Below are 23,426 nucleotides of genomic sequence, written 5' to 3' on the forward strand. Positions count from 1 at the left end.
TAAGTTAAAGGGTAGCTATAAATAAGGAAAAGGCGGGAATAGTAATAGAAAAGGCGGTAATTAAAGCTATAACTAATCTAATAATTAAAATAGGAAAGTAAACCGAACGCTAAAGGTTTATTATAACTGCTTATACGGAATCCTTAAACAATACTATTAGATACCGATTAAATACTTTAATCTTAAAGCTATTATAACTAGTAAAAGTAAGAGAAGCAGTATAATATCCTAAGGCCTATACTAATATATCTTCGACAACCTTATAAAGCTTTAATAGACGGACTTTAAAGACGAGTTGTAAGCTTAAAGGATAAAACTCCCTAGTTCTAGAATACTGTATTTACTACTAGGACCGGATAGCGAAGAACCCTTTCCTGGTTCGATCAAAGTTAAATTAAAACTCAATAATAATAAAGACTTTTCAGAGCCTTTTATTAAAACGGTAATCCTTTACAACCTATAGGTAAGAATCTAGTTTCCCTTCGGCATTTATACTATATTTATTACCGACTATTACCCGTTTTATAATTCTATTCTTCTAAATAACTACGGAGCAGTTTATATTGTTAATAATAAGTTACAATTTAAGCTTAGATCCTAATACAAAGTCGATAACCTAGACGATTATATAGGGGCGGGTATAACCTTTTTCTAAGTATAAGCCTGTAGGCGATAAAGGCTTAGGAATATATTAAACGGTAATAAAGGTCCTAATACTAAGGACCTGATTCTAAAAGATACGGTCTTTATTAACGGGTTCTACGTTAATATTATATTAGAGGTAGCTTTTAAACGGGTAGGCCTTTAGTATTACGGGTAGGACGGAACTCTTCGTTACAGCCCTATAAAGCGTAGTTTAATAATAAAATAGTTAATCTATAAATATAATTTAATATTCCTCGAATATAACGTTTATTTTATTTATTTAAAGGTTCCTCCGCTTAAGTATACTGTAACTATATCTTTTACCGTTATTAAAACCCGTTTAGCTGCCCGATTAAAAGAGCTACTTCTTAAAAAAGAGGATACAGAGCGCCTATAATACCTACGCGTAGGATACGTAGGGCCCGAAGTAATATAAAGACTCGTCTTTATAACTAGAGGAGTTCGGTATAAAATAGATAGTATTTTAAAAAAGGAGTGTAAAAGTTGTATACGGGTATACGCTACTCGAGTTATCTTACGCTAACCCTTTGAGAACCGCGTTATAAGACCCTTCTGGAGGATTACTTAGGACTTCTTTGAGTTTAATCCTAGGTTTAACGGTTTAAAATAACTGTTTATAATTAGAGACGAGTAAAGTAGGAGAGTAATTATAAAAACTCTAATAATTAAGTTACTATATACCGTAGCTAGATAAATTAAAAATACTATATTATAGGTTAATATACAGTTTAGCCTTAAAGTTTATAAGATCCAGCAGGATAACGATACTAGTATTATCGGTATTAAGAGGTATACGGATTATAAGGTTTAGATTTAGAACCTAGGGATCGATCTTAAACTTACTTTAATCTATACCTTAGAAGCTAACGGAGGATTTAAACGTATAGGACGTAAAATTATTAAAAAAGGGTTTACTATACTTTTCGGAGCCCGCCTACTTTACAACTTATAGCTAGAAGCTACGAAAGCAGCCGCCTAGCTAATTAATATTACGCTTTTACAACGTAACGATTAGAAATTACTAAACAAGAAACTATATTTATAGTTTCGGTAATACTTCCGTTAGTATTAACCTAAGTTTATAGATAATTGTATATAAGATCTAAGGCTTTACCTTAGTAACCTATACGTATACGGATGCCGGGTATACCTATTTAATAAGCGACGAGAAACGAATATTTACCGGAAGCTGTTTAAAATAATTAAGAGAGCTTATATTAGTTACTTAGTTAAATACTAGGCAACTAATATCTACCGGATTTAGGTTCCTTAGCTTAAAAGGGTTATTATTATACGGAACGTAATCTTTGATAAGAAGCTTTTCTACGAACCTAGTAAAGAATATATATCTTTATAATCGCTTTAAATTATAAAGAATATTATAGAGCTGCTTAAGTCCGATATAGGGTACCGGGACGCTAGTATAGTAAAAGAGTCTAACGATGTTAACCCTAAGAGTCTAGAATACTTAATATCTTTTAAAAGGCTAGAGACGAGTTTTAACCGGCTAGAGGGTTAGGACTTAAGGGTAGAAATATAGGTAAAGAGTATACTTTCCGTAAATACCTTTACTAAACTGTTAAAAGCAGGATCGCTTATAACTAGACTCCTGACCCTAAAGCTATCTGTTAATCCTTTATCGCTTTATATAGGACTTAGCAGGGTTATAGATATTAAACCTTATATTAGCGATACTTATCGTAAAGGTATAACAGTTAAAGACTAGTATTCCGTTAATAGGACTGTAAAGCTTAGTATACTTTTGTTAGGCCCCTATAATAATAATACCGTAGGACTTTTTATATTTAAGGAGGAGCCTCTATAGCTGGCAGACAGTATTTATAAACTATTGTAAAGCGTTTATTACACTGTAAATACTGTAATAAAATAGTAGACTATAGAAAGATAAGACTTTAATCCAGCCCGTATTAAGTATAAGTACGTTAGAAAGGTATATAGGTTTACTATACGTTAGAGCAGACAGTAAAGAGGTTAGAGGCCTAAGGGTAAAGACGATAATAATAAGTATAGACTTATCGGATTCGTATTCGGGATATATCGAGACGATAATATATATCTACTGAATTAAAGATACTAAGAGAGCTTCTATACAACCTTTTTCCTAAATAATCCTATTTATAAAAGTAATAGCCTTTAAACTTATATTATTTACTACGTAGTAGTAACGGCTGTAAACCAAAGGTCCGTAAAACGCTTAGGTACTGCTCCTAAAATACTAAGAATATATTTTTTAAAACTAGCTAATACTAAGGTACCTTAGCGCTTTCGAAATATCGAGAATTATAAGTTTAAATACCTGTTCCTAGAAGCTTACAATAAAGAGATTAGAAATCTTGTTAACCGGAAGACTTAGCGTATTATCTGCTACGTAAAGGCTAAAGGACGTCCTTTACTTTTTAAATAGGTATTTATATATAAGTTTAATAAGTATAGTTATATTAAGAAAGTAAAGGTATATATTTACGTTAAAGGCGATCTATAATATTAAAGTATCTTTAAAATAACTTACGCTGCTACCCTTACCGCTTATATATTTCGCTTTATAATAGCGATCGCTACGTACTTTAACTTTAAAATCTATTAGTTTAATATTAAACAGGTATTTTTAAATGCCTTCCTGGAAGCGCCGGTGTATTGTAAGCTCCCGGAAGGATATAAGCAGCTAGGGAAGTATATTTAACTTCTACGAGCCCTTTATAGATTCCGAGAGTTACCTCTCCTCTAGTACTAAGAGTTCTCCTCCACCTTACGTAAACTAGGCTTTAAAGCCTTTAAAGAAGAGCCTTACCTTTTCTATAACGACTAACGTAAAGTTACTATTATATTCTACGTCGATAACTATTTTATCTTCTTCTATTAAAACTATATAGATAAGGCAAACCGTATTATAAATGCTTTTAAAGCTAAGTATAAGCTTTATAAAAAGGAAGAAGCGAAGTAGTTCCTAAACGTAAGAATTATTAGGGACCGTCCGAGGCGCTAAGTATTCTTAATCTACAATTAATATATCGAAAAGGTAGCTAAGAGGTTTAACATTAACTTTACGGTTTATATACCTTATATTCTACTTCCCCCCGGCGATCTTATTAAATATAAGAAGACCGTTTTAAGTAACGAAATTAAGCTTTTCTAAAAGCTTATTAGTTTAATACTTTATATAGCTATTATAATTCGCTTAAACGTAGCTTTTACTACGTTAAAGCTATTTTATTTTTTAATAAATCCGTTACATTAATATATCCTTATAACGTATTAGGTAGTCTATTATCTATACGGAACAAGGTATCTAGGGATTATATATATTAGTAAGGAAACCGAGTTGCAAATACTCTTTATTGTAAGGGACGTATTATTTACCAATTGCCTTAATATTTAAAGGTCTACCCAGGGCTACGTAATAATACTTTTTAGGGGTATAATCGTATAGAAGGCTACAAAGCAGTTAATAGTTATTACTTTATCTACAGAAGCCGAACTAACAACGCTTATAAATACTACTAAGGAAACTATAGCGTTATAACGCTTTTTTAAAGATATTGCTTTGGACCTTAGAGAGCTATAAGTAATCTACTATAATAATACTAATATAATTAGACTAGTAGTTAAAAATAGAATATAGATAAATACCTCTTTAAAGTACGTCGATATCTATAATATATAGGTAAGAGAGTAGGTTAAAAAAGATACTTTTAGTATTAAGTATTTTTAAACGGTATAGATACTAGCTAACGGATTAACGAAGAATCTGTTATAATAGCGTTTTAAATATTTTCGGAAGCTCTTTAACCTTTAAGACTTTACTAAGCTAGTATAGGATCTAGAGGGTAATTTAAAATAAAGGGTTAATTAATAGGACTTGCTTCTAAAGACTTTATAATAAGGGCGCGGAGCGTTAGAAACTAATATAATAAACCGATAACCTAAATATCTAACCTACGCTTCTTTAGCTCGGCGTATAGATACGCTTTCCGAGCCTCCGCCTCCTTCTCCTTCGCTTTAGTATCCTCTTTAGCCTTTACGTTAATTAGAAAACGTTTTAAAAGCTCCTTTTCCTTATCCTTATTATTATCCTCCTCTACCGCTTTGCCTTTACCCTTATCCTTAATCTTTTTAGTAAGGGGAGATTTATCCTCCTTCTTCTTTTTACTAGCCGGGCCGGGAAGAGCGGAAGTTATCGTTAGAGAACGCTTATAGGTACCGGATAGTATAGAGGGACTGGATTAAGCTAGGGTAGGCAGCGTTAGAATACCGTTAGTAATATAAAGGGGTAGAGTCTTTAAACTCTTCTTTAAAGCCGGGAGAGACTCCGGCTACCGACCTTTAGTAATACCGGCCTCTAGGTCCTTATACGTGTAACGGGTACGATTAATAATCTGTATATTTGTTAAAACCTATAGATCGGGTCTCCGAAATAATAAACTTACGTTTTTAAAGGCGCCGGTTTACTTGTATCGTACGTATTAAGCAGTAGTAAACATTAGTAAAGAGGGTTTGATATATAATTAAAAGGATTAGTTAAAAATGTAATACTAGTTGCTATAATAGCCGTCTAAGACTTTAAAATAATAAAAAGGAAGTCTTACCCGAGTCTATAAGACGTCGCCGTCTTATAATAATAATAGTAGGTTTAACCTACAACCGATAAGTATAAGCTGTTGCTATATTTTAAAGCCGACTTAAAATAACCTATACAGAGCTCGATCCGCCGATTAAGAACCCTACGGCTGTCCTTAAGCCTTTATAGGAGTTTAAGGAGCGGAAGCTTAGTAGGGTTAACTTTACTTTTATATAGTATAACTGTAGTATCCTAATTATCGCTAGAGGATACTATAGCGCTGTTAGAAGGCGACTTCGTAGACGAACTAGGATTATTGCCTGCGTTAGTAGGTTTTCTACCGCTCCCGGCAGTATAGGAAGCTAGACGACTATTATAATACGTTAGAAAACTGTAAATAATCGCGACGAGAACTAGTCGGTTACTCCTTTATAATTAAAGGGTAAGAAGAGTAGTTTTAAACGATTAAAAATATATTTTAAACGATAAGAACTAGCGACCTAGTTCGTTAAGCTGCTTAACGATATACTTTTAGTATTGAAAAAACTAACAGAGCTAGAAATCGATATAATACCTAGGGAGGCTATTTCTACGATTATAATAATCGGAAAGATCGCTTTTATTATTATAGTTTTAGAATATTATAGTCGACCGGATTATTATTAATATTTCCGGAAGAAGAATAATTTCCTTTATTAACCTTTAAGTCGACCTTTCGAGGGCCTAGAAAGTCGACTAATTACAAAGACTTTAGATTGCTGGATACGGCCCGTCCCGAAGTTTAAAACAGCTTATAGTATACTACAAAGGGATTTAACTCCTAACTACCCCGCTAAAAAAAAAGGGGCGCGAGAGCTACGACGGCATTTCTCTCTTTTCTTTGATTTTCAGGATCCTGTTATAGCAGTTGCTCGCTGATCACAAATAACTGGGGGGTATGTAACAGGATCTATAGGGACTTATACCCTGGTCCTGAACCCCAGCAGGCATTCTGCCTGCTCAGACCGTTATTCTGGGCATCCATCGTGTATATAAGGAGCCTCCAGGAGAGGTATATTAGATAGTTGTTTTCTTCTTTTGAACAACAGCTTCCAACCACTCCTTTCCGCCGTATGCACTCTCACAGGTCCGGGCCATCACACCTGGACAGACCTTTCAGGCCAGCCCTGTTCCCTCACAGGCTTGTAAATTGCCTCTCTTACAGGTGCAGCTTCGCCTTCGTGGTCATTCCTTTGGTGTTGCAGTACCAGTGACACCGGGACTTCGGTGAAGGTACGTTTCGAAACCAACTTAAATATTCCTTGAAAAACTTCAGAAGAAATGTATCGGATGCTACCTTGATGTCAGATGATGTACATTAAACAAACGCCAAGTTTCGTGAGGCGAACTCTCATGACTGTGTCCATCCAGGGTGCTTCAACCTAAGACAATCAATGGCGAATTGTTCAGAGCCCAGGAGACACTTGACTCCCTCCCGCTAAGGATGGGGTATGCTTCCGTAGAACGACAACCCGCGTTCCATCCTCTCCCTCTCGTCTTCTGTGTCTTCCCCCGTGATGACCGGCCCTCGATACCCACGACTCCCGTTGGGCGAGTACCCGTTCCGCCGCCGGCCGGGCGAGGCAAGGTTTCGTAACCATCCCCAGCGCCGACCCTGACCAGCTTTACCGGAGCTACCACTTCCCGGCAGACAACCACTGTCTTCCTCCTCTCTCGCCTGGGAATCCCCATGCCTCGCAACCTTGGTGCCGAGCTCCGCTATAAAACTCATTAGCCGACCCAGCATACGCTCCCACAATGCCGAGACACCGCCGGCACGATCCGCACCACCATCTCCGCGGGCCTGCCGCCCAGAACGACAGGTCAGCCCCAGCAAAGACCGCTTACACCGGCACCAACGACCTTTGCTCCCACCCTTGACCTCCCTAACGCAGCTCTTTCCAGCAGCCGCAGCGGCGGACGCAGAAGCAGAAGCATCATTCCCCCTCGCCACCAGCACGAAGAACATGCACGCCGCCGCCGCCGCTCCCAACGTCGCCCCCAAGGTCGCCACAACAGCCGATGTGAGCAGGTACCTCGTCGCAACCGCCGTCGTCGCTCCCGGTGCGTGGCTCGCGGCCGCCAGCACCACCGCCGTCGGCGTGGCGGCGGATGCGGTCGTCGCCGTCGATGCCATCGCGGTAGCCGCGGTCGCGGTTGCAGAGATCGCTAGCCCAACCCCGTCTGTAGGTCCTGCCAGCCCGGCCTGCGGAGCAGCAAAGAGGACAGAAGAGGGCGGCGGAGGAGCGTTGGGGAGCCAGTCGTGGGGGAGCAAGAGGATGAGCAGGCCCGCCATGAGGAGAGCGAGGGGGATGGGGAGGAGGAGCGAGAGGATGATGGCCAGTGCCGTTGTTGTTGGGTTGGCATTGCCGAAGAAGCTGAGGAAGGGATGGGTTGTGGGCGGTGGGAGGTTGGGCATGGGGGAGGTGGTTTGGATCTGTTGTTGTGAGAGAGAGCATCAATGGTTAGTTGGGACACAGTCAAGGTGCAAAGGTCGTGTAGGGAGGTGCGCGCTTGCTTACCGTCTGGATGCGGCTTTTGATGGTCTCAGCCTGTTGGTGAAGGTCTTGCTGAAGGGCGTGGAGGTCGCGGATGTTGTTGTCGATTTCTCGAATCAGGGCCTTGGTTGCGGGCGCCTCGATGGCAAAATAGGTGGGCAGGTCGGTCTCTTGGAACCTCTGCCAAGCAGACAGAGTCCCTCGAAGGCCTTGGATGAGTTGCTCCAGAGCTTGGATAGCTTGGTTGGCCTGGTGGGCATCGCAACGTTGTGCCTGACCAACCGCCTTCAATACTTGCCGCCCGGTATTCTTCCACTCGGACGCAACCTCCCGCACGCATCCATGCATGGCATGCAAGAAGTAGCTCCGTGCGTCCCAGACGGTGGCGGCATCAGGAAGCGAAGAGCCTGACGGTTCGAGCATCAGCTGTCCACACGTAAGCGGATCCCTCATCACGCCTCCCTGCGTCGATTGGTACGACAGCACGTCCCGCCGACCGAAACGAAAGTGGCCCTCATCAGTCACGTCCCGGTCCTGGTACGTGTCAAAGAAGCCGTAGGCTGTCCAGTGTCGGTTGTCGAGGCCGGCGACCATGCAAGAAATTTGCGCTTCGTGAAGGTAGGTTCCGGGTCGGTTCTGATGCTGCTGCTGCTGCTCTTCCTGGATGTCTTCGTTGTCATCATTGCCAACGCCGTTCTCGAGGTGTGGTTCCAGAGCGCTCAGATCATGGGTACGTCGTAGAGGCGCATTGCCCCTGCTCCCGCTGGCATTCCTAAGACGGGTGTCGAGCGCCGGCGTAGTTCCCTGTCGCCATGCGAGATAGGGGAAGTGGAAAGAGAGGTGGAAGCCTTGAGGTCTGGTTGCGGAATGCTGGAGGAGTGTGAGCGAGCACAACTGAGCCAGACCGGTTTGGAGAGGAGAAACCACGTACTTCTATGCTGACCTTCAGGCTGGACTGCATCGTCAAGTGGTTGTACACAAAGTCTTGAAGAGCCCAGGCCTGGCGTTCCGAGGCCGTCGCCACGATGGCTAAGGTGCTAAGGGCGTCAGGATTGGTCACGTAGCTGTAGAGTTAGCATCCGGGAGAGCAAGACGGCCAGGGAGACTTACAGGAGACGCCTCCGCGGGAAAATGTTGTCACTTTCCTCGGTGTCGATCAGCTGCGGTAAGGATCTCTGTTTGACGTCAGCAGGGTAAGTTCCCCATGGCCTAGAAGCATGTCGACTCTTCATAGCCTACCTGAACCAAGGCCTCATACAGCTCTGTCCTGTTCAGAATCCGAACCTCGTTCCCCGACAGATGCCTCTCATCCAACACCCGCTCGTCCAGGATCGCCACGGGTTCAGGATGGGCATCCCGCCCGCTAACCAGCGCTTCAAAGCTCGCCGGGGCGCAGAAACCCTCGATCTCTTCCGAGATGTACCGCGTAGCGGGGCCATCGCCTTGCAGGAAGGCCCGCAAAATCCGGTCAGTCTTTGAAGCGCCATCCTGAGGTAGCAGCTCGGCCACATTGAGACAGTAGGGCGTGTCCTCGAGCTGGTAAGCTGCCGTGCGGTCACGTTGGAACAGCTGCGGCCACTGCGACGCCGAATCTGGACTGGCCTCCTGCGCGCAATCGCTGGCGCATGGCCTACTCCCCTCTGACGCTCGGCTAGACCCCGCTGTCTCGCTTCGCTTCTCATGCTCTACGCCCTCCGCATCTTCACCAGGGTCCCCGCCGCCCGTCAAAGCCCTCCGAAACTCCGAAATGTGATTCCTTCCCGTGGTGTACGCAATGAACGACATGGCCGGCGATGGGGCCAACATGTTCCAAACCGCCAGCGGCAGCTCCACGATCAGCACTGTCGAGAAGCCCGGATAGATGGCTGACAGCTGGATCTTCCTCGCCTGCTCTGGGGCGTTCAACAGCCATTGCCTCCACCGCTCGACCTCCACGCGCGGGTCGCGGAGGCGGCAGGTCACGAGCACCCCCGGGCTGTTCGTCTCTGGTTCCGCGGGGGAAGGGCTGGCCGGCGGATGCAGCATCACGGCGGAATTCTCTGACGGCTCCTTCGCCGGGTCACGAGGCGCTAGAAGCACAGTTTGGGGACGATTCGCTTCGTACTTGTGGATCGGGATGCGGCGCGTGGGCGAGGGGTCCATCATAGGCTGGCCGGTCTGCCGATCGATCTGGACGAAGGAGTAGAGCGATTGGTGGAACAGGATGCCCGAGGACGTGCTGCTGCTGGATTGGAGCCGATGGATGAGGCGCCTGTGCAGCTCGGCGCCGGTCAACCACACGCCGGTGTGGGCTGCGTGCGCGAGCTCTTGGATCACGGCGGTGGTGAACCAGTTCTTGGGCGTTTCCGAGTCATGCGATGGGACGTCGATGCTGCCGGCGGAGATTGTTTCGATCAGGCCGTTGCCTGCGAAGGAGTTCTCTGGCTTGCTGGGCCGTGGGGTGTCGAGGCAATCGTGGAGAAGCAGAACATGGCAGTCGACCTCGGTGAGGAGCGAGTGCAAGACGGAAGAATGGACAACCGGCGAGTCGCGCGAGGGGGTGGCAGCCCAGATGGGGCTGCTGCTACGCTGGTCGCCGGTGGCGGGGCGAGCGTATCCGATGTAGTAAAGAATGACGAGGTTGCCCTCGCGGCCGTGGACGTCAAGCACGTCGGCGACCTTTCGGGAGAGCTCGACGGCGGATCGTCTGGAAGGGATCCTCCAGCTTTCCGTGTCGTAGTTGTAAAGGCCGTGGAAAACGGACTCGAGGGCGCGCAGATCTTGATGGACTTGGGGATCGTCCTCCCTGTCCCAGCTCATGAGCAACACCTTGACGCTCTGATAGTGCGGCACGGAGCTACCGTCCGGCCATGCCGCTGAGACGGCATCAGAGAGCTGGCAGAGGAATGAGGGGAAGTCGGTCATTTGCGAATGCGTTCGATGAGGAGCTGTGTAATTAGAAATTAAGATGGGTTCAAAACAAAGTCGTGAACAGGGGCAGCCAAGGGGAAAGGTGCGAGAAGAGGAATTGCGGTGCTCAAGAGTATATAGCAAAGAATGGAAGCGGCAGAACCACGAGCGTACTCCTTGATTAGGTGTCGTGCCAGATCGACCGTTGAATCTCTGGATAGTATCGCTCTGCCGGGGCAGGGCGTCATTTCTATCTTGTTCCCTGTAAACACAGCCATCCTAAGAATAGGTCTCATTTTGTCAACGTGGAAGTCCGCCCTGGGTTCATCCATAGGCATCCAATGGCCTGCCGTCGCCATGTTCGTCCGTGTTATTTTTCCTGTGTGACCGGTTGGAGCCCGATACCCCTGAAATCCAGGGCGTTGGTAGAAACGTGGGCTGGTGCCAGGCGATCGGGTCCGAAGACAACAAGCGGGATGTCAACGCCTGGAACACCACGAGGCTGCGTGTGTCGTGTCGTTCTGCCACTGAATGGCCAGGAGATGCTGTCAGCTCGGAACGGGGCTTGATTGGGCCCACCAACGCCTGTCCACGTCGTCGTGGCAGTACAGGGCCCAGTCACCCCAGAGCGGATCGGGGAAGACACGGTGTGATGTTATTATACGAGGTGTGTAGGGTGGTACATTTCCCCTACCATCGGCGCGTGTGTATGGTTTTGGCGACGATATTATCGGGAAGCATCCGGAGATCTCAGCCCCTGAAGATCAGGTACCTATACAAGGCGCAGGGGGGGCTTGGAACGGCGGATATGCAGACTAATGCTTGTTGCATATAACTAACTAGTTAGCTTGCTGCATGCAGCGATGCGAAGGCCAATCGAACGATTGTTGACCTTCGACTCTTGACGTCGGTCCAGCCCTGGGCAGCACGCTACGCATGCTATGGCTGAGTTGCGTGAGGACTGGTCGGCCCGCATGCTCTCGGCCATTCCATTCTCAAGTCTCAAGCTTTCAATGCCGCACGACACGGCTTGAAGCCATGCAAAACGGCACATGGCGAGCGGTTGAGCGGCCCTGATATCCTTTTTGCTATTCCGCTTGGATTCTGTGTGGGTCCGTGCTGTTTCAGACGGCACTTTCGGGACATCACCACGCGGACGGCCTGGCCCCGTCGCGGGAGCGGCGGTCAGTCTTCTTCATTCCTGGCATTTCCAGCCCGTTTGACAATGGCCGGAGTCGCGGCGTTTGCGGAGGCTCCGCGACGGAACGATGCCGGCTTGGGTAACTCGGAGGTGGATGGACGGGCCAGCATGGCGTTCACAAAACAGCGCACCAGAGACTCTCGTACAGCGTCGCCGGGCCGTTTGTGGGGAAGGCGGCTAGCCTCAAGGAACGGAACGGGTCAGAGTGATGGCTCGAATGCAAATGGGGAACAGTAAAGCAGGTTTGTGAAAAGTAGATATATCATGTGAAAGCAGGCAGCGCTCAGCACCGGCGATGGCGGTCCAACAGGGTCAGAGGGATTGCCAGCCACCACAATACCATCGACAACATGGGGCGGCTCACGGTAGAACTCACGTTCCTCCTACTCGCCGCCGGCGCCTCTGCCCGGCCTCTTCTGTCACAAAACATCCCCTGGCCCGAGCCGGTCCCTGCCTCCTCCATCGGCCCCTTAGACTGGTCCATCGTCCCTGCGCCTATCTACGCCGGCCGACCATCATCGTCATCCACGCTCAAACCCGCCAGCAACCAGCCCAATGCCCGTCCACTCCAGGCAGCGTCGGGCGGCTCCGGTCCGCTCGACAACGATAACCCCCCACCCCCGCTCGCCGTGGACTGGCGCAACCGCTCCGGCCTCAACTACATCACCACCCCGCAAGACCAAGGCGTGTGCAACAGCTGCTGGGCCTTTGCCACCACCGCTCTGATCGAAGCCATGGTGCGGATCGAGCACGGCGTCTGGACCAAGCGCAGCGAGGCCGACGTGCACGCGGGCGTGGGCGCCGTGTGCGCCGACGTCGGGAACGCCGAGAACGCGCTCGGGTGGGTGGCCGGCACCTATGGGGGCGCGCAAGAAGGGGAGGGACGCGCTCCGGGGATTGCGGATTGGGCGTGCGAGCCGTACCAGGCCTGGGACGTGCCGGACAGGTTTCAGTGCGCGGACAGGGACGGGAGGGCGACGCATATCCCTGGCTTTTGGGCGCTGGGGAGCATTGAGGACCAGAAAAAGTGGCTGGACCGGCACGGGCCTATCGTGGCGACCTTTGTGTTGTATGACGACTTTGGGCCGTGGAGGCCGAAGGAGAAGGGGACGGTGTATCGATGGGATGGGGTGTCGGAGACGAGGGGGAATCATCTGGCGTTGGTGGTGGGGTATGATGATGCGAAGCAGGCGTGGATTATCAAGAACTCGTGGGGGAGGAACTGGGGAGAGGATGGGTTTGTATACTTTGGGTGAGCCCCCTGAGCCATCATCCGCTTTTGTGTCTGCTCTGGGATCATTGACACGGCACCAGGTACAACGAGGCCTTCATCGACCACTGGACCAAGTACGGCGTGGCGAACGTGGATCCGGACCCCTGGACACGTCGGCGACACCAGAGCGGTTGCATGCTGCAGTCCGGAAACGGCGAGACGCATCGAAACTTTGAGCTCCTGCTCCCCAGACCCAGCGCCGCAGGGCTGTACCACGTCTCGCGAGACGGAGACTCGGGGAAGTGGACGGAAGCGCGGCCTGTCGACCGCGAGACCAGGCTTTCAGGCCCGCCCGTGTTCATCGGGACTTCGTTGAACCGAGATTTCCACGCGGTTGGCCTGGAAGCAAACGGCACCTTGCGGCAGTGGGCGTATGGACAAGCCTCGAGGACGTGGGAGTTGTGGCCATACAGCGCTCTGGGAGAGGTTGCAGGAGAAGAGATCGACGGCGTCCCAGGTCTGGTCCAGAGCGATGGGTCATACCTCATCATGGTCGTGAGGCACGCCGACGGGACGATCAACGAGGTTCGTTTCTATCCCATGCATCTTTCTTGTTCGCTCTCTTTTTGAGGTCCACCACAAGACATATGAAGCATTCTTGCTGATGAATTATGCCGTGTTAGTGGCGTCAATCCCCCAACACCACCTCTTGGAAACGCATCTCGCCTCCCATCGCCCACGGCGTCTCCCAAAGCGGTCCCTCTCTCGTCCAGTCCAACGTCAACTTGGATGTGTACAACATCCAGGGCCGCTCGCGCGGTAATCTCTACACCGTCGCCGTCCGCGCCGATGGAAAGCTGCAGCTCTTCTGGCGGCCGGGAGATGACAGCCCCACCCGATGGTCCGCGAGTGAGGTCTTTGGGGAGAGCATCCCCGCCGACAGCCCGCCCGTCATGATCCAAGACTTCTTCGACACAGCCGACGAGACGAGCGTCGGTGGGTTCCAGCTGGTCGTTGCCGCCCGTGGCCAGGTGCAGCACTGGGTCCGGGAGAACAGCGACCTGGGCGAAAGGGCGCCGGCGGAGGGGGCTCAGGGGCGTTGGCGGTTAGTGGAAACGGTGGGTGGCTCTGTAGCAAAGGTATGGGCGCTCGTGCAGGGGAGCTTTGGGGAGCGGATGCACATGATCACGGAACGGCTTGATGGAAGGTATGAGTACTGGGAGTGGGATGGGCGGTGGCGAGTGATGGAGACGTTGCCGGCTGTTGTTGGTTGACCAGTACCTGATTATTGCTCCGAAAGGGGTTCGAGACGATGTCGGTGGTATACGAGTCCCAGGACCGGGGGAAGGTTTCCTAAGGTAATACCTCACGTACCTTTAAAACTCAGACTATGGACCTCACTAGGTGTAAACATGGACAAGGATGACTCAAGGTTCCCTGTGAGTCTTGGGTGAACATAGTTCACCCAGTACAGCTTGGCACTAAGGCTCTTGTTTGTGGCTGCATGCATAGTATATAGTAATAGTGTGCTGTTGCAACCCCCCCCCCCCCCCCCCGCCTCGAACCTGGACGGGCAGTTCCTGCATGAGGCCCATTGGGTGAATGCATCGCATTGCCCTGTAGGCGGAATGCGGGGCGTTCTGTGAGGGCGGCCCCGTGGACGGCGGTTAGCTGCATGTCCATGTCATGAGCCCAGCCGGCTTGCAAGTGACTTTTCAAACGCTCCCGCGCCAGCCCAGTCGTGTTCACCCACAAGCTTCCGGGTCACCACCGAGATACTATGATCCTGCCTATCCCACCTCGATAACCACCTCAATTTGTTCTGCTCCTCAACGAAGTGCTTATCGCTATGAGACTGATCAACGTCCACACCCTCGAGCTTGAAGAGTTCGTTGGCATGCAGAAACCGGCCTACGCGATCCTGTCCCATACTTGGGGCGACCAAGAGCTCCTCTACACCGACATGGACGACCTGGAACGCGCACGTAGAACCAAAACGGCCGGCTTTATGAAGCTGGAAGGGTCGTGCGCCCTCGCAAAGCAACAGGGGTTCAACTACGTCTGGATCGATACATGCTGTATCGACAAACGCAGCAGCTCGGAGCTTTCGGAGGCTATCAATTCCATGTTTAGCTGGTATCAGCTGTCGCATGTATGCTACGCCTACCTGTCGGATGTCCACGACTGGGATGAGTCGGGGCGAGAATACGGACGAAGCGAGCTTCTCCAGCAGCTCGACCGCAGCCGTTGGTTCCGACGCGGATGGACCCTGCAGGAATTAATCGCGCCTCGATGCGTTGAGTTGTATACGGCGAACTGGACTTGCATCGGCAAAAAGGATGACGACGATCTTTTGCCTCTCCTTTCGCGGGCTAGCCTCGTTGACGAATGCGTCCTCGGAGGCGTTATCCCCGTCTACGCAATGAGCGTTGCTAAACGAATGTTTTGGGCTTCGAAACGAGAGACAACAAGAATCGAAGACGTTGCCTACTGCCTCCTCGGTATCTTTGGCATCAACATGCCGCTTCTGTATGGCGAGGGAACAAGGGCCTTTGTCCGCCTGCAGCAAGAAATCATCAAGGCAACAAACGACCAGTCCATCTTTGCGTGGTATTGCGTCACGCCAGTGCCGGGACCTCATTTCGTGGACGGCGGGGTTCATAGCTACCAATTCCCGGGGGCGCTTGCGGACTCGCCAAAGTGCTTTGCTCTCTCGGGAGATATATGGCCGCACAAGTCTGCGTCCAACGGCATCCCCCTCGAGAAGCAAGACATCGAGTGTCCCCACGACGCACCGAGGTTCTGGGCCGTCACCTGCTTCGATGCGCCGCAAGCGGACTTTGACCTGGTTCTCTTGAACTGCCAGCTCGGGCCCGTTCCAGGAACCTTTCCGACCTTGTTGGTCAGGCGCGGCAATCGTTGGCGTGATGGTACCCCGGCCGCTGTCACACGATACATCACGCCTGGCGAGGTAACCCGGGTATCCCTGGGAACCCCCGACGACTTTTGGGACGGCTTTCCTGAGTATTTCGGTTTCGAGGAAGACCTGCCGGAGGAGCCTGAGTGCGCAGCTCCAAGAGTCCCATCTGAGGACGCCCGATCCGAGGGCGATCAGCATGTCACGCCGCTCCGTATACACCCGGAGTTCCTCCAACGTAAGCATTCCCCGACGATACATAAAGTACAACCCCTTGTTCGTGTGTCATGGAAGCTCAAGAAGCATGGCTAGCGGATCCCAACAATTCGAAGAGGGCCATTCGCTACAATACCCTCCCGGGCCCCATTTCGCTGCAGCGTATTGTAATCACCACCACGTCGACGCTATCCGGGACTCGCCAGCCGCTTCCTGCACGCCGCTCTTCCCCTAGCGCCAGGCCCTGGATACGCCAGTCTGTCATCGACCAGCTGATGCACATCCCCTTCTGGATTCTTGTGCAAGCAAAAGAGAATTCTGGGAATGTGCTTGGAGTAAGCGATGCGTTCCCCAGGAGGTTGTGGAACGGTGGCTCCCACCGCTTCTACTGGGGAAGGTTGGAGCTGGAAGGCTCAGAGCAAATCCAACCTGGGGATCCGATATGCCTTGGCGTGATACGCATCAGCCTCGGCCACCGAAACAAGCCAAATCAATCGCCCTCTGGCATTGGTCTTCTCTTCTTCGGGGTCAGGCTAGACAACAGCAACCATCAGCCGATCTGGACATCGGCCGGGGACTTCATATGGACCACCCAACCATGGTGCTTTTTGAAAGAAGACAACGGGGAAGACCTTGGGCAGGCCCACAGAAACCCCAAGCTGAGAGACGGGCGGTATGTCGAATCCCAGCGGCAATCCATCTCCCTCGATGGGGGCTGGAAGCTCAAGGCGGTAGTCCAGGATACGACGATCCATGGCGAGTCGTGTTTTCTCACCCATGTCCGCTTCTTCCGCGAGGAGGATGCGTAAACCGACCTCCCGGGATCGGACCACGCATCCGGGGTTGGCGGACTTGTCAACGTCGTGGGAGGAGCAGCTCAGAGGAAACCACGGAGACCGGAACGGGGGAACCAAACGCAAACGCTCGACGCATGCGTATGGCCAAAATAGACAAACAAAACAGGCTCCGTCCAGCGCCATTCTGGAACACCGATATCCATTCTCTGATGGGTTTCAAGACCCACGGAGGCACATGGCAGTTGGCACTTTGTGAATGCACGGATGCTTCGTACACCTGAGGTTCTGTACACCCATCCGGCGTGCGCTGTGTTCGCACCCGTGCTTGTGGAGATTATGGAGCGACGGGCTCAGGTCGGACGACACGGCTCAACGAGCTCAACCAGCTTCGTGCAATACGATGTGTGCCTAAGCCAAGTGGCACTGGGACTGCCAGCGTCGAGCACGTTGGCCCATGCGTGCGCTGCCAAGTTCGTCCGAATCCGAAAGTACGCCCCGTCCCCCCCAGGACCCGGTCCAAGGAAGAGGCCCGGACGGTGCCAGCGGGTTTGTTTTGGTGGGGTGTCGACTCCCACAGGCATCGAGTCATCATCCCTGAGCCTCTGACGTCGTTCTTGTCGGCGGTGATTTGTCGAATGCCGAGGGTCGTCCGTCGCTCCTCGTTGTTTGCGAACGCATTTCCGACAAACCAGAGAGGTCATGACAACCAATCCGAGCAAAGAAACGGAGGTACCCAGCCTCAGGTAACGACCGACCTATGGATTCCCGATCCCAAATCCCAAGCGAGACTCTCACCTTGGCTTCTCCTCCTAAAGCGGGAAGGGAATACACAGTAATCTTGTCACGAGGGGAAGAGAGGCGGAGAGCATGAGAATGGACGGCTCTGGCTTCCTCGAGGCATGGCTTTCCAAGGGACCGCAGAATTGTTCTTTTCCTTTCCACAATTTCAGCCCAGAAACACGCCACCGTTTTTATTTTCTCTTCATGCTTGCATCCCATCGGTGGCCAAGCCGGAGACGTCAAATCGGCGGCGCGGGAGCGGAAAAAAGTGGAGCCCTGGCATGGCGCCGCCCGAGCCTCCGGTTTCTCCATCTCCTCGGAGCTGGGACGCCATGGGAACATGCTCCCTCCTGTCTCCGAGCCGAGACGTGGCCGGCACTGCTCGCTCCCCTCTTATCGCTGTCGAGCCTGCCGGCGCCGGGCAGCAGGTCCAACCGGGGAAACACCTCCAAGAGACACCTCCTGGCGCGGCCCGGCCGGGAGACGGCCATCGGGGCTTGCTCCGGTGACTTGATGCTTCACACCTCCCAGAGAGGCTTTGTTCAGGAGCGTCCAAGAGAGCCAATGCCGGCTTGGATCTGGCTCCGCGGAGATATCCCCACACTCCGGGGGGGAGGGGGGGGGGGCGGATCGGCCGGGCCACGGGCCACAGCAGAAGCCTCTCCCAGAGCTCCCCGTTGAAAGGCTCGCGGCGGAGCTCCGCATGAAGCACCGGTTTGCCCTGCGAGTAGCGGTTTCGCGGGCGCTAAGCCCTTTCCGGAGTTTCTCTTAGCAAATCTGACGTTCACTTCCCGGCGTCGTCATACACCACCGCCAGGTCGCGTTCACCAAGCCCGAAGCCCAGGCGCGTTTGGGCAGGCCGTTGAGCTGCATCCGCCATGCGCTGCAAGCATTTCATCATTTTGGGGGTCATCTAGGCCCTTCCTTGGCGGCTTTGACTGGTCGCAGATGGCCAAAAAAATAAAAGAGGTTTTCCGAGGTTCGTTGGGTGCTGTATCTCTGGCTGCCGGCCGGCGAGTCCGTCGGACGAGCACTTTGGATCGAGCTGCTGTGTCAACACGACATGACAACGGCACTTGCCGGGCGAAATGATGGTAGTGCAAAAGGCCGGTCGTGCCGAGATGGTATCATCAGGCAGGGGCTGGGAAATCCGGAGCTCTATGTAGGGCAGCCGGGGACCGAGGTATACATGGTATAATTACATACCTGGGTACTGATGGGTCAACGTGTTCCTTGACATGGCCGCTCGAGACCTCGCTTTCCGGAGCCAAGTACCTACCAGAGTACACAGCAAGGCGAGGTTGCGTCTGTGAACATCCTGGAAATTCTCCCATTTCTAGTTTGTTCTGCCGATCCTTCTACCAGGTTGTTGCTTGGACGCCGTAATCCTTGCCTGCCAACCATCGGACGACGGCGATCCGTAACGTCTCTTGCTTCCTTGGCCATCAATTGATTCTCATTCTCTCGGACGGCCCGCTCCGTTTTCACGGCTCCGACCTTCCTTGCCCGCCGCCAGCAACGGTTATAATCTTTGCGAGCCGGTCACGCTTCTTGGTCACGCTCGGGCGTCTCTCTCGCCTCCAAGTTTCTTCGTCCCAGCCAAAGCAACGTCCGCGGCGCGCGCCTGGCCGGCACCCGAGCATCAACCGTGCCGCCAACACCAAGCACCCGCGCAGCCTCATCAGGAACGCCGCTCTCCTTCTACCCATGGGCCCGCCGGGCTACCCGCGCCGCCGCGGCGGGCCGTCGGGATGGAACTTTGACATCGACAACTACCTGAACCCGCTCTTCCCGCCGTTCCTCCTGCACCGCCTCCCCTCCTTCGTGTCCCATTTCCTGGGCCACCGCACCCACGCTCCGCAACGGCCCCTCGGCAACCTGGTCATGGTCCTGTGGGCCGTCGTGGGCGTCTTTGCCAGCCTGGCCTGCATCGGTGCGGCCAGCAGGTCCATTCCCGCCTTTGAGGACCGCGGGGTGCCCGCCATCATCGCAAGTTTTGTAGGTTCCCTCTCCTGCGGTGGGCGAGACGGCCTCGTCTGATGCGCACCGACGATGAGACGGAAACGGCGTGAACCGCTAAGCACGGGGGGGGAGGTGACTAACCACACGCTCTATTTTTTTTCCATGTCCAGGGCGCGGCCGCCGTCCTCGATTTCTACGCGATCGAATCCCCCCTCGCCCAGCCTCGCAATGCCGTCCTGGGCCAGGCCATCTCGGCCGCCGCCGGCGTTGCGGTCTGCAAGCTCTTCGCCCTCTCCCCGCGATTCGACGACGTGCGGTGGCTAGGCGCCTCCGTCTCGTGCGCCTGCGCCATGGCCCTCATGGCGCTGACGGGCACCGTGCACCCGCCCGCGGGCGCGACCGCGCTGATGATCGTGCTGGACCCGACGGCGGCGTCGCTGGGGTGGTTCATCTTTGCCCCGCTCATGCTGGGATGCGGCATCATGCTCGGGGTGGCGTTGCTGGTGAACAACATCCAGAGGAGGTTCCCGTTTTATTGGTGGAGCCCGGGGGAGACGGGGTCGTTTTGGAGGAGGAAGTTGGGGGCGTGGCCCGCGAGGGGCGCAAGGGAAGAAGAGGGGGTGGAAAAGGAGGAGGAGGGTGTGCGACACGGTCGAGCTGGGGAGCTGGATGAGGGGACCGGCGGAAGGGTTCGACCGACGAAGACGCCGAGCGCCGAGTCGAGCGGAAGCCTGGTCGACGAGGAAAGCGACGCGGCGACGCTGTCCAGGATGGTGTCGGTGCTGCGGGGACGAGAGGGCGAGATCGTCATCCGGCGAGGGTACGTCACCATCCCCGAAGGGTTGGGCCTCCGGCCCGAGGAAATCTTGTCGCTGGAGACGCTTAGCGAGCGGTTATAAGCCAGCTGTGACAGGATCTATAGGGACTTATACCCTGGTCCTGAACCCCAGCAGGCATTCTGCCTGCTCAGACCGCCATTCTAGGCATCCATCGTATATATAAGGAGCCTCCAGGAAAGGCATATTAGATAGTTATTTTTCTTCTTTTAAACAACAGCTTCCAACCACTCCTTTCCGCCGTATACACTCTTATAGGTCCGGACCATTACAGCTATAAGCCCGGTACCTTCCTGCTACGCAGAAAGAGAACCTTCTCTTCTTGTTATAAGCCTTTAAATTAATCTTTAAAGGCGCTTAGCTCGTTCATTTTCTCCTCTTTCTCTTAAAACCCGTCGCTAACTATTAAAGTACCTTCCTCAGCAAGATAGACTTAGTCCTTAAAGATTACACTCTCGGCGTCGTACGGCTGGAGACCTTCCGTAACTAGGGACGATAGTTCGATTACGTCCGAAACGAAGCTCGTATCTATAGCGTATAGCAGATCTACAGACCAGAAGCAAACGCTAAAACGGTTTTAAAAATCCTTAACAACAACTAAAAGCCGTCTTATACAGACGCCTACTCAGAGGTCTAGTAGCAGTTTAGGATTTAATACTAACGAAAGCTTCGGGACTAATAAAACGCTAATCCGGAGGAAAGGGGCCTTAAACCGAAAAAGCTAAAAGAACCCTTTAAGTCCGACGTAGACTATATATATAAGCAGAACCTCCTCCGGTATTTCCTAAAAACCCTATAAAACGACTTAAACGACTAAAGGAAGGCTTATAACGTAGTATACTATCTTATCCTTAACACCGTTCGGAAGGATCTACTCGAAAACGCTTTTAATCTCTTTACGTTAATAAGACAACTACAGATCTATTGTAACGTCCTACGTATTTTAGAAGCCTAAATTATTCCTACTTAAATAGTAAAGATAAAGGTATCTCGTAAAGCCTTTCTTAACGTCCTCGACAGAGCCGAAATAGTTATAGACCCTTTCGAATAGATTATAGACTTCTATTATAAATATTACAATATATTTATAAACGGAATTACCGATATAATTAGTCTCCTAGCTATTATAGCTTTCTTAAATACTGTTTAGAAGCGTATTGCCCTAGGATAAGCCTATATTAAGTATATATTCCTAGCTAACAGAGTTATCCGAAGCAACCTTAAGGAAACTATAAAGGTATATATAGACCAGCTATACCGATTTCTCCTTTAGAATAAAGCCGGGGTATATATTTTACTATATATTTATACTACTTTCGGAGGACGTAAGCAGTTATCTAACTAGTAAAACCTATTAAAATAAGGGTCTAACAAAAAAAATAACGGTAACGGTAAAGGTAAGCCTTCTAGGTTAAAAGGTAGCTATAGATAAGGAAAAGGCGGGAATAGTAGTAGAAAAGGCGGTAACCAAGGCTATAACCAGTCTAATAATTAAAATAGGAAAGTAAACCAAACGCCGAAGGTTTACTATAACTACTTATACGGAATCCTCGAACGATACTATTAAATACCGATTAAATACTTTAATTTTAAAGCTATTATAACTAATAAAAACGAAAGAGGTAGTATAATATCCTAGGGCCTACGTTAATATATCCTCGACAACCTTATAAAGCTTTAATAGATAAACCTTAAAAACAAGTTATAAGTTTAAAGGATAAGACTCCCTAGTCCCGGAATACCGTACTTATTACTAGGACCGGGCAGTAAAGAACCCTTTCCTAGTTCGGTTAAAGTTAAATTAAAACTTAATAATAATAAAGACTTTTCGAGGCTTCTTATTAAAACGGTAATCCTTTACGATTTATAGATAAGAATTCAGCTTCCCTCCGGTATCTATACTATATTTATTACCGACTATTACCCGCTTTACAATTCTATCCTTCTAAATAACTACGGAGTAATCTACATCGTTAACGACAAGTTATAATTTAAGCCTAGATCCTAGTACAAAATCGATAACCTAGACAACTATATAGGGGCAGGCATAACCTTTTTCCAAATATAAGCCTGTAAACGATAGAGGCTTAGGAATATACTAAACGGTAATAAAGGTCCTAATATTAAGGACTTAATTCTGGAAGATACAGTTTTTATTAACGGGTTCTATATTAATATTATATTAAAGGTAGCTTTTAAACGGGCAGGCCTCTAATATTATAGATAGGACAGAACCTTTTGTTACAGCCCTATAAAACGTAGTCTAGTAATAAAATAGTTAATCCGTAAATATAATTTAATATTCCTCGAATATAACGTTTATTCTATTTATTTAAGGGTTCCTCCGCCTAAGTATACCGTAACTATATCTCTTATTATTATTAAAACCCGTTTAGCCGCTTAATCGAAAAAGCTATTTCCTAAAAGAGAGGATACGGAGCGTTTATAATACCTACGCGTAGGATACGTAGAGCTCGAAACAATACGAAGACTCGTCTCTATAGCTAGAGGAGTTTAGTATAAAGTAAATAGTATTCTAAGAAAAGAGTATAAGAGTTATATACAGGTATACGCTACTCGAGTTATTTTACGCCGACCCTCTAAGAATTATACTATAAAACCCTTTTAAAGAATTACTTAGAACCTTTTTAAGTTTAATCCTGGGTTTAACGGTTTAAAATAGTTATTTATAATTAAAGACGAGTAGAGTAGAAGAGTAATCGTAAAAACTCTAATAACTAAGTCGCTATATACCGTAGCTAGACAGATTAAAGATACTATATTATAGATTAATATATAGTTTAACTTTAAAGTCTATAAAATCCGGTAGGACAAC

The 23,426-nt window shown here is 49.8% G+C and overlaps 4 protein-coding genes across 4 annotated transcripts; 3 read left to right on the forward strand and 1 right to left on the reverse strand.

The window, feature by feature from the left end:
• Positions 1-6,719: 6,719 nt before the first annotated feature.
• Positions 6,720-10,683, reverse strand: VTJ83DRAFT_1373 (uncharacterized protein; the record flags this gene model as incomplete). The annotated part of the gene is made up of 5 exons (XM_071007525.1): positions 6,720-7,718; positions 7,804-8,649; positions 8,711-8,843; positions 8,890-8,954; positions 9,019-10,683. The coding sequence occupies 5 exons, from the start codon at positions 10,681-10,683 to the stop codon at positions 6,720-6,722; spliced, it is 3,708 nt and encodes a 1,235-aa protein (XP_070870726.1).
• A 1,536-nt stretch (positions 10,684-12,219) lies between these two features.
• Positions 12,220-14,356, forward strand: VTJ83DRAFT_1374 (uncharacterized protein; the record flags this gene model as incomplete). Its single annotated transcript, XM_071007526.1, has 3 exons — positions 12,220-13,121; positions 13,184-13,667; positions 13,766-14,356. The coding sequence occupies 3 exons, from the start codon at positions 12,220-12,222 to the stop codon at positions 14,354-14,356; spliced, it is 1,977 nt and encodes a 658-aa protein (XP_070870727.1).
• A 575-nt stretch (positions 14,357-14,931) lies between these two features.
• Positions 14,932-17,024, forward strand: VTJ83DRAFT_1375 (uncharacterized protein; the record flags this gene model as incomplete). Its single annotated transcript, XM_071007527.1, has 2 exons — positions 14,932-16,237; positions 16,312-17,024. 2 exons carry the CDS (start codon positions 14,932-14,934, stop codon positions 17,022-17,024), a joined length of 2,019 nt encoding a protein of 672 aa, XP_070870728.1.
• Positions 17,025-19,499: 2,475 nt separating this feature from the next.
• Positions 19,500-20,653, forward strand: VTJ83DRAFT_1376 (uncharacterized protein; the record flags this gene model as incomplete). Its single annotated transcript, XM_071007528.1, has 2 exons — positions 19,500-19,790; positions 19,925-20,653. 2 exons carry the CDS (start codon positions 19,500-19,502, stop codon positions 20,651-20,653), a joined length of 1,020 nt encoding a protein of 339 aa, XP_070870729.1.
• Between the last annotated feature and the right edge of the window lie 2,773 nt (positions 20,654-23,426).

Source organism: Remersonia thermophila, chromosome 1, assembly GCF_042764415.1.
Source record: "Remersonia thermophila strain ATCC 22073 chromosome 1, whole genome shotgun sequence".
In the NCBI taxonomy this organism is placed as follows: domain Eukaryota; kingdom Fungi; phylum Ascomycota; class Sordariomycetes; order Sordariales; family Chaetomiaceae; genus Remersonia; species Remersonia thermophila.